Raw genomic sequence first — 11,425 nt, forward strand, 5'->3', positions numbered from 1 at the left:
TTGTTGATAGGTTGACTGTAAACTTCATGAAATGGGTTGATCCCGGTGAGGAGATGCTTGAGATAGCCTTATTGTCTAGTGCTTGGGGTAAGAGTGAAAAACGAGATGGTCCAATTCTTCAGGGTAAGGATTCCACTCTCCTAAATCGACTTCACCGGAGGCGGCTTACGGGAATCTCAAAGTCTTCCGATGGACCTGCCACTCGGTCTCTTGGATCCTCAAGAGGGGATACCCATCTCGAGGTTGAGTCAAGTATTGATTCTCATCCTTTTATTGATTTTGGCCATTCCCCTTTGCTGAATTCATTAAAGAGTGGAAAGAAGGGGTCATGATCGAGTGCTTAGGTAAGAAACCTCCTAAGTCCTTATCGAAGTAGAACATGAAGGTTAAAGTATTACAAAATAGGAAATGTGGCTCTCTTTGTGATATCGTAGAAGTAGGTGATTCCAAAATTGAGAATATTGCCTCGTTGGAGACAGTGATGGAGCGTTCTGATGATCTCTATAACCTTCCTCGAGATATTTGTTCCTTATGTTTATATCACTATTGAGAAAACTACCGCCGAAGATATTGTACTCCACGATTGTCCCATGCAGTTTGACCCTATTTTAGTTGTTAAATATGACTTGAGCATTTGGAACATTCTTATGGAGCATTTGAGTTCAATGGATCACTTAGAACTCAATAGAGCAGTTGGGGTTCAGGAAGCATGTAACAAAGGAATCGATCATATGAGAATGGAATGAATCATCTGATAATGGAACGGATCAAGTGTCAAAGGAACGTATAGTCTAAAATGGGGTGTAGAGCATCTGGAAGAGGTTTGGAGCACTTGAGAGTGGAATGAAGCAACTTAATACATTGTTGCACCATTTGATTAAGTGTTGGGCCAAGTGGCAAGCATGTTACACCATTATGAAAACATGTTGCACCATTGGCATACTTGTTGTGCCACTTTGGACCATGCTGCTCTACTCTGGTAGATCTTGCGCCAAAGTGGAAGAAGTTGTGCCAATTTAGAAGATCGTGTGCCACCTTGGAAGGAATTTGCACCACTTTGAAGGAAGTTACACCATGCTTGAAGGATGTTGCACCATCCTTGCACAAGATGGGCCATCATTATGCAAGATGCGCCATCTTGGTGCAGGATTCACCATTTTGGTTCCTTGATGAGCTATGACATCCCTGATGAGCCACACATACTATGAAGTCCTCTATGATGCTCAATATTGTTCAAGGATACTTAGAAGTTGGTGATGACCAGGGAATACACCACATTGTGCCACTATGATGGATGTTAGGCCACTACTGTTCATGATGCGCCACCTGTGCATCATGATGCTCCACTATGGCTCATGGTGCTCCATCATGCGCGTTGCTAATACTAATGTGTTGTATGCTCCACTATGGCTCATGACATCCTACGTGTTATAATTATTAATAAGGTGTTCATAGCCGTTGATGCTTATGGACACCATGACCTCGACTGCTTAGTTGCTTATGTCTTGTGTTCTGAACATCGTACTTCTTCACATGATCTCAAATTCTAACTATCTTTATATCTATACGTTCGTATTTAAGTTTACTACAACTTTCGTTCAAAACACAAGACCTAAGCTAAATCACAAGACCTAAGCAACCAAGCAGCCGAGGCCGCGGTGGACATAAACATCAACAGCTCTGAACACCTTATTAATGATGTAGCACGTAGGATGCATGAGAAAAAACTAAAGAAACTGTTCATATGTACTGAATGTGTATAAAAACAACAAGAATTTATTTTGCAACAAAAAAATATTAAAGACTAAATATACAAAAGAATATTAAGGACAAAATGTGTACAAAGTGAGAGATAGATTACCCTATGAAGTTATTTTTTCCGGTTTATCCGGATTAATCGGTCATAAATACTAAATATGTATAGATAAACAAGCTGAAGGGATAAATATAGACGAAAAAAACTCAGTAATTAAATGTATATAATTTTTTTTTTTTTTAGTTTTTATAAAAAGTGATTATCTCTTTAAAAAAAGGTGAAGAATGTTCGTCGTTCGTTGTTCGTTGTTCGTGGGGGGTAGGTTGTGACCATGGTGTTGGGGTAATAGAGACATGTCCTACGAGTTTTGGAGACGCAAACAACAAACAAGGGGGATCAGGATTCTTTCCCCCTTCCTTCAGATGGTCGGAAAGAGGGTCCTCCTCTGAGATCATCCTGAAAAGGGCGGTTAAGAACTATTCATACTTCTTAAATCCTTTTGTTTTCAAGGAAATTCTTCATTTATGTTTCTATCTTCTCATCTCAATCGTGCCACCAATCATCATCATCTTCTTCTCACATACCTAGGTGTATTATATTTTCACCAACATTTCCTTTGTTTAGTATATACATTGTACACGAGAGACAGAAATCAACTGAAAAAAAACCAGACGATTGATATAAGCTTTGATTGCCCTTCGTGCCCTCATTTCTGGTGCGATCGGAAACCCTAGGAAAATGAAAAACCCCCATTTGATCATTAACTTGATAAGGGCTACCAGTGATTTGTAGGAAAAGAAAGCTGGCGCATTCAGACAGGTGTGTGGTGGCAGAAACAGCTGCTGCCTCCACAATCACAACATATGGTTTTGAGTACAATGGGGGGTAGATGGACAACAAATGAAATCCAGTATTCTTATTTCCCGCTTTTAATTCTTGTTCTAGCTCATGGGTGTTCTTCCCTGAATCCCGAAGGTATTCTTATTTTTACTTTTTAATCAGTTTAAATATATCAAGGTATGTGTTTCAACTGTTTGTATCATTTATCAACAAAAATGCAGGATTGGCATTGTTGGATTTTAAGGCAAGAGTATCTCATGATCCATATGGAGCCTTTGCAAGTTGGAATGTGGATGACAATGATCCATGCTCATGGTCTTATGTTCAGTGTGTCTTTGGCAATGTGCATACTCTGTAAGTAAATGGAAGTATGTGTTTTAAAGGTTCTTCATTTGTGAAGTTACAAGCCTACTTTTTCATCCAATATGATCATAAATGGTTATTGATTTTATGAATTTGATCCACAAGACCACAAGACCACAAGATTCTCTTTATTCTGTGATTCTAAATTGGTTATTCTATAGACATTTGACTAACAATCGATTTTTGATGTAATTATATCCTTTTCTTGAAGTGATCTCAAAGGGCTATCTTTGGAAGGAGTACTCACACCTGAGTTAGGGAATCTCACTCACTTGAGACGTCTGTAAGTGTCAAGTTCTAATTCTTACCCACTATTTTTTTTCCAATTATGAAGGGGTATAAAAGACATTTGATTAAAGATAAACGATTATGTTAGTATGCGTTTTGAATTTTTTAACAGAGGGAGAATTGATTTGAGAGACTTGAAACATTTTCTAACTTTTTGTTTTTCCAGTGTTCTCTCACATAACCATTTTTCTGGAGTTATTCCCAAAGAGATTAGCAAACTCAAAATGTTGGAGGTACTGGATTTAAGGGATAATAAATTGATTGGAAATATTCCACCAGAGGTTGAAACGATGCAATCACTAAAATATTTGTAAGTGATATAATCCTATTCACTTTGTTCTTTATAGATTGCTATATTCCTACTTTCAAGACTCTGAATATATTTATTTATAAAAGTACAAGAAGTTCTATGGAAATGTATACAGTTTCTTGTCAATCCTGACATTGAGAAACGAATACATTTGACTCAACATTCACATGTCTAACAATTGGATTATGGATTTTGAGTAGTACACATTTCACTTCCCTTTTTACAAAATAAGGTTAAGTTTTGACTTTTAAAGTCAAATCTATTACTTTCAAGAATAAAAAATCACATGGATTTCATGACAAACTTAGCCACAAGATTTCTCTTAGTTTCTATTTGAAATCATTTTCAAAATGGGTGATCAAATATTACGTGAAATTGTATACAATTCTTTATAATCTTGATGTAGAGAAATGAGTACATTTGACTCCATTTTTCAAGCATTCACATATATAACAATCAAATTATGGTTTTTCAAGCATTCAAGCATTCCATTTTTGAAGAAAAATCATTTTCAAGAATCAAAATTGACATGGATTTTCTAAAAAACATAGCAACAAGAGTTCTTTTAATTTGTGCTTGAGATATTTTCTGAAGTGAGTCATCAAATATTTTTCGAAAACATATCAATTTCTTTAAAATCTTAAATGTTGAAAAATGAGTATATCTGACTCATTAAAAAACCTCCCAACAGGTTGCTTCATAACAACAATCTTGAAGGAAGCATTCCACATGAATTTGAGAGCCTGAATTTGCTCTACAAGTTGCAATTTGATGATAACCTTACATTCAGTGTTACAGATGCAATTGGATTTCTAAACAGGAAACTTGGACGTTGGTAAGAGTTTTCAAAAAAAAAAATCAAATTTATTTAAAATATTTAATTATGATACTTATTTCTTTTAAAAAATGATGGTGTCACATTGTGACAGCATATGGCAGGGTGGTTTTAACCATCTAAGGAATGCAGATTCTGTTATATCCCCATTCAAAGAAACTGTTATTAATTGCCTCAAACCGTTTCAACTGTAAGAAAGAAGCATAATTATATGCACCCCTTTTTTTTTAAACAAAAAAATTGAAATGTATAAATTCTTTTATTGGTTTTTATGCAGAAAAGTCACATTAACCTTTCTTTATCGTGTTTCTTGTGTGTTTTCTCGAGTTTCAGATTCAGCAAGGGCATTTCAGACAATTCTTGTGTCAATGAAGAAAGTACGTGACTTTCTTTTTGACTTAATGGACTTGATATAAATCGGATACATATATTTATATAGATATGTTTCTTTTTTGACTTAATACAAAAAGACTCTAATTAACAAGAAAAGTGAGGATATGGAGGCTTTATGCATTCAGACATCTTTCTACCTATTTGCCCTTATTTTATTTCCTATCTAGACACAAGGGTAAAATGGTAATTTACTCTTATTGTGTAAATTATCAGGTCCATTAACGCCCAAAATAGTTGAAAACACAAAAATTGATGGATGCATAACAAGTCGAAAGCTAATAGAAGAACCTACAAATGTAGCATCCGAATCTTCATATAATGATGCTGACATGTCAGCACGAGGTGACATCATAGGACTTGTTCCTAGTACCAAAAGCACCGGATGTTTCCGGAAAATAACAAAAAGATTTGATGATACTCCATCTTCATCATCCGAAACATCTGATGATGATGAAGAGTCAACGGAAAGTCAAACTAATTCAGACATGTGGAAGATCATGATAGGAATGTGTTGTGGATGTTTTCTTCTAATCACTTCCATGACTCTATCATTCATGTGTCATAATCAAGCTGTCAAAACCATTGGCCCATGGAGGCCCAAGCTTAGTAGACAACTGCAAAAAGCATTTGTTACGGGTAAATAATATTATGACTTACTATTATTATTAATTAAAATAAAAAGAGTTTATTCAAAAAGGTTATTCTTACAGCAACCTGTCCGTTGGCCCACACTGTCCTGTCAGCTGGCCCACACTGTCCTGTCACATCAACATCATCATGTGTGAAATGTGAATCAAGTACATAGTGGCCCACACTCTACTATTGGGATACATGACTTATTTTGCTTTTTGTATCGAAGACTTGTTGTTTATTAAGTGCTTATTTTGATTTTTTGTTTTCTACATTAATCCCCATCATTCAATAATAGGGTTTTATGTAGAAAAGTTTCATTATTTAGGGAAATTTTTTGATAAAGTTATAATTTTTTTTTTGAACAGAAAAGTCCCGATTATTTAACATTTTGCACAAATTAACGAAAAAAAATCTTTTTTTTGATTTTAACAGGAAATGACAGATTATATGATTTTCCCAAAATAATGGGACTGTTTTGTTCAAAAAAAAACATTTAGGACTTTATCAAAAAATTTCCCAAAATAATGAGACTTTTCGGCATAAAACTCTTCAATAATATTTCATTATACCCCCTTAATTGTATTCGAATTCCAAACCATTATTCTTTTTCACTAATTAATCTATTTTTCTTAAACATCCGATAATATTTCATTTTGTTTCCCAATATCAAATAATAAAATGCATAGGGGTTATGTTATATTTTCATCGTTTTATTCTAATTTTTATAACATATGTAATGATTTTCACTTTTTTTGAAACTTATTTTCATCGATTATACAATATCAGCTAATTTCCTTTTCATTTTAATCCAAAAATATTAAATACAAATATGATCTGTGCTTAAAAAGAAATAAAATTTTACAAGTGGGCTTCATAAAACATTATAGATACACGACGATAAATTAGTTAATTTTACCAAAAAAAAAAAAGCTTTTAAAAAGGGTTTATGATAATTGTTTTTTGTTAAATTAAGTTAAGCAGAAAGATGACATGGCAAATATAATCAGTCATGGATACTCTAAGAACGACTTTTGGTTGTTAATGTCCTTCAAATTACTATTTTTGAATCTTTATTAAAATACCATTATCATTTTTTAGTGGAATTAGGGTATTAATTATCCTCTTAATCATGATTTAACAACACAGGTGTTCAAAAACTAGATCATTCAGAACTAGAAACAGCATGTGAGGATTTTAGCAACATCATTGAAACAATGGAAGGTTGTACTTTATATAAAGGAACATTATCAAGTGGAGTTGAGATTTGTGTTGCTTCAACTACCATTACAAGACTCAAAGATTGGTCAAAACATGCACAGCTATTGTTCCACAACAAGGTTTTCTTTTTTCTTTTTTCATTTTTTAGTTTTATTTTTTTCAAACATATTATATAGATTTCATCACTAAATAACTAAAATTTTGTTGAGTTATTGTAGATTGAGATGCTTTCACGTGTCAACCACAAAAACTTTGTCAATCTTATTGGTTATTGTGAAGAGGACAAACCTTTTGTTAGAATGATGGTGTTTGAGTATGCTCCAAGTGGCTCACTCTCAGAGCATTTACATGGTAATTCTATAAGTAAATGACCATTTTACCCTTCTGTTTAAAGTCATGTCTCCATTAACTTTTTTGTTCTAATTACACCTCTTATTAAATGATGTTTATCTGAAATAAGTGGTGTATGCATAAATTCTGTTTCTTTTTTGGACTCAATGAACTGTCTGAATGTGAGTAAATGACTATTTTACCCTTATGTTTAAAATACAGTTCAAGAAGTTGAGCATCTAGACTGGAGTGCAAGGATGAGAATAATACTAGGAGTAGCATATTGTCTCCAATGCATGCATGACTTAAGTCCTCCAGTGGTGCACATGGATCTGAATTCAAAAATGATCTATCTAACCGATGATAATGCTGCCAAAGTAAGCTTCTGTGCAAAAAGACGTAAATGCCCTTCTCATCCTCATCGTTATAAATATAGACCTAGTGTTGAGAAGTTTTCTGATTTCCCAGGTTGCAGACTTGAGTTTCTGGAAAGAGTTTTCCCAGAAAGAAAAGATATCAGGGGCAAATAAGTCAAAGTGTGTTGTGATGCCTGATAAGGAGTCAAACATATACAGTTTTGGTGTTTTATTGCTTGAAATTATATCTGGGAAACATCCTTCTTCAGACCAACAAGAGCATCTTGTAACTTGGGTAAGTCCATTAAACCACTATATTTCATATCAAAGGTTTATAGAAAAAATCACAAAAAATATGACTTTTAGAACTTGCATTTAACAAAATGACCAACTTTTTAACTTTTTGCACAAATGATCACATATTCCGCAATGGACCTACTACAAAATGACTTCATGCTGTATAATGACTTTTTGAATGGTCCCCACTACAAAAGAACATGAAAACTCATGAAATTTGCAATATATGTTTCTTTTAATAATTTTAAAAAAATAATGTAAGATTTTTTTATGGTGGGTAAAGTTTGTATAATTGCTTGATCTTTTCATTATACAAAGCCACCAATAAATACAATGCAAGCCCTATAAATAAGGAAAGGATATATAGAATAACACATAAATACAAATAATAATATATCGTCTAAGAGTCCCCCGCAGTTTGAGCGGGAAGAGGCTGAATTCTCAAGTTGTCTCTAAAGTCAAGAAAAAGTTGGCGTGGTAGTCCTTTGGTGAATATATCTTCATATTGGTAGGTTGAGGGGACGTGCAAGACCTGGATTTGACCAATAGTGGCCTTTTCTCGAACAAAATGTATATCCATTTCGATGTGTTTCATGCGCTGATGTTGAACTAGATTGCCAGATAAATATACTGCAAATATACTGTAGAGATGTCATAATAAACAAAGGTTGCATGTCGAAGAGGAATGTGAAGCTCAAGGAGATTTCACAACCAACAAGCTTCAACAACAACATTTGCAACACCTTTATATTCTGCTTCAGCAATCAAGCGCATGATCGGGATATTGTGGCTTGTCGTTTAGCGGACCAGGATATAAGATTGTTTTCGAGAAAGTTGCAGTATCCGAAGGTTGGCCGTCATGTATCCGGACAGCCTCCTTAATCGACGTCAGAATAAAAACAAGTTGCGTGGAGGCTGAGGGGTATAAAATCAAACCGAGGTATTGAATACAGGCTTTCAAGGCATTAAAGTGTGGTATTCGCGGTGCATGCATAAAAAGACAAATTTGTTGCAATGCGTAGGCAATGTCCGGGCAAGTGAATGTTAAGTATTGAAGTGCACCAACTAAACTCTAATACATAGATCATAGATGGATCCAACACCGGTTCACCGACATGTATGTCCCAGTTTTGGCCTAATGCTAGGTTGAGGACATACGTATTGTGACGAGTTTGACAACAGGACTGAAGGTTTCATTGCAATCAATCCGACCTCCTGTGTTTTGCTATCGACAACTAATCGTGCTTTGTATCATTCGAGAGTACCATCGACTTTGAATTTATGTCGAAATAGCCAACGACAAAGGATAATATTTTGGTCCGTTGGTCTTTGGACAAGATCCCATGTATACTGTTCAATAAAGCATTATATTCTATGGTCATAGCATCGAGCCAATTTTTATCATGGAGAGCAACTTTTGGATTTGGTGGGATGGGAGATATGGTTTGGGTGTAAAGTGAGAAGCGGTGTTTTGGTTTGGTGATCCCGCTTTTTATGTGAGTAAGCATGGGATGAGATGTGGTGGAGGCGGATTGGGTGGTGCATGTGTGCTTTGGGATGTGTGTGAGGGGTTGGCGGTTGGTGATTCTCGGTTGAAAGTCGAGGGTGAGGAGGGGGGGGGGGGGGTTCGGTGTTGGTGGGATGAGGGTTGAGTGGGATGCGGTAAGGACGGGTTAGGTATGCAGAGGAATCCACTTCATTTAGAAAGTCATATGAAGTTGCTCGGTATTTGTTTGGAAGGTGACATGACATGACGAGATATGATGGGATTGGAGTTGGAGAGAGGAATGCATAGGTATCCATGGTGGTTGCTGGGATAGCCTAGAAACACACAAGGGGTGGAGCGTGGGGCAATTTGTTTGGTATGGTGGAAGATATGTCAGGGTAACATAGACAACCGAAGGTGAGAATATTTGGGGATACAGTGGTATAAGATTTTGGTGGGTGTAGTATTTGTTATACATCGAGAAGGAAGTATATTTGTGAGGTATGTTGATGTGTTTGATGCATAATTCCAAAAGGATGGTGGAAGGGAGGCATGTATGATAGTAGTACAGTACGAATAATTGTTTTGGCTTTACCATTTTCGGAGGATGTGTACGAACATGTGAATCACATATGGATATCGTTAGAGTTGCAAAATTGATCGAAGGAAACATTGTTAAATTCTCGACCATTGTCACATTGGAATGATTTGATTTTTCTTGAGAATTTGATTTGGATGAATTTGTGAAAGTAAAGTATTGTTTGAAATGTTTTGGATTTGGTTTTGAGTGGGAAAGTCCAGAGGTAGTGTGAGAAATCATCAAGAAGGACAAGGTAGTATTTATGGCCAAGTTTGCTAGGTAAAGCTGAAATCTAAAATATAAGTATGAATAACGTCAAATGGAGAATAGGTAATAGAAAATCATAAAAAGGTAATCGACAATGTTTTCCCGAAAAACAAGCATTACATGAAAAATTCAAAAAATTGGTCATTTTGTAAAAGTCCACCTCTAAAAGTGGTAATTTTTGCTATTTGTTTTAGTTTTTATGTTATTATTAAATAACTACCGACTCTAATTTTGCTATTTTCACAGGTGGAAGAATTTTTGAAGGACAATAAAAACATTAGTCATATGATTGATCCAACCTTAAAGTCATTCAAGCATAAAGAACTTGAAGTTGTTTGTGAAGTTATTCAAGAATGTATTGAAAAAGATGGAAGCGAGAAACCAACGATAAATAAAATAATTCGAAAACTTAGGGACGAAAGTGGTATTTCACCAGAGCAAGCAATCCCTAGATTGTCTCCCCTTTGGTGGGCTGAACTTGAGATTTTATCTGAAGATGAAACATAAAAAAAAAAGAATAACATTAAAGATACATGGAAAAAGTATACATTTTTCATTGTTAACTTGTACATGCGATAGTTTTTGTTGGATTTTATTTGATTGATTCTTGACACTTGATATATAGGTTGTATGTAAATCATTTGATGAAAATGAGGTGTCGAGATTTATGGGGTTGGGTTTTTCACCGAAGGAGTTGTTTTGTATAGTTTTTGAAAGTGTAAAAGATAATGTAATGATTATTATTATTGGGGTGATCATTGTTAGTATGTATGTACTTAAACTTAGCCCATTAGTTTGTTTTTAGCTTAGCCCATCTCGACCCAAGGCCTTGATGCAATTCATGCGCCAAGACAAGTGGAAAATTGAGGTTTTTACAATGCTGCATATTGAGTTTTGACAACTTATTGGTGCTATTTTGGTAAATTCATATATTTTTGGGAGAAATTTGCTTTTTTATGATTTTAGCGACATTGGAAATATGTGAATGTCTAGTTTATTTCATATTTGTACCTCATAATCTAATTCATGCAACAAGATAGGTTAAAATTGAGGTTTTTAAAGTGATGTCAAATTGAGTTTTGACATGTTAACGTTATTATTTTGTAAAATATTTATAAAATCTCTCGTAACTCAGTTTTTTTTTTGTTTTTTTGTGATTCATGTGGCTTTGAAAAGATATAAAATTTTGTTTATTTCACCTCTGTACCTCATAATCTATTTAGTTAATGCTCCAAGATAGGTGAAAATGACAATTTTTTATGGTGCTATCAAATTGGATTTGAGCTTAGAAACATCCATTCAAAATTAATTTAGAAATTAATTTCGGGTTGTCCTTGTTGTGGGACGTGTCCTTGTTGTGGGACTGTTTTTTGAATAATATTACATGATTTTTTGTCTAAAAAATATTCGATTGTCATTTTCTTTTTGCTTATCGGCTATATATTTCTATATATATTTAGGAGCTAATGTGAA

At 34.6% G+C, this 11,425-nt stretch overlaps 1 protein-coding gene across 1 annotated transcript; it reads left to right on the top strand.

Moving 5' to 3' along the window:
* Positions 1 to 2,053: 2,053 nt before the first annotated feature.
* On the top strand, positions 2,054 to 10,727 carry LOC145106529 (protein MALE DISCOVERER 2-like). The gene is made up of 13 exons (XM_079043484.1): positions 2,054 to 2,731; positions 2,818 to 2,950; positions 3,171 to 3,242; positions 3,414 to 3,557; positions 4,249 to 4,392; positions 4,487 to 4,582; positions 4,726 to 4,769; positions 4,999 to 5,421; positions 6,565 to 6,755; positions 6,855 to 6,987; positions 7,189 to 7,343; positions 7,435 to 7,617; positions 10,199 to 10,727. Exons 1-13 carry the CDS (start codon positions 2,620 to 2,622, stop codon positions 10,457 to 10,459), a joined length of 2,091 nt encoding a protein of 696 aa, XP_078899610.1. The 5' UTR covers positions 2,054 to 2,619; the 3' UTR covers positions 10,460 to 10,727.
* Positions 10,728 to 11,425: the final 698 nt, after the last annotated feature.

The sequence above is a fragment of the Lactuca virosa genome, chromosome 4 (genome assembly GCF_052849685.1).
Source record: "Lactuca virosa cultivar CGN04683 chromosome 4, Lactuca_virosa_CGN04683_v6, whole genome shotgun sequence".
NCBI classification, from domain to species: domain Eukaryota; kingdom Viridiplantae; phylum Streptophyta; class Magnoliopsida; order Asterales; family Asteraceae; genus Lactuca; species Lactuca virosa.

Bases quoted from the DNA above. Each gene is read 5' to 3' on its own strand.
- LOC145106529 (XM_079043484.1), top strand. From the start codon at position 2,620: ATGGTTTTGAGTACAATGGGGGGTAGATGGACAACAAATGAAATCCAG. The intron at 2,732-2,817 runs GTATTCTTATTT...ACAAAAATGCAG, and splicing joins TTCTTCCCTGAATCCCGAAG to GATTGGCATTGTTGGATTTT. The intron at 6,756-6,854 runs GTTTTCTTTTTT...GAGTTATTGTAG, and splicing joins AGCTATTGTTCCACAACAAG to ATTGAGATGCTTTCACGTGT.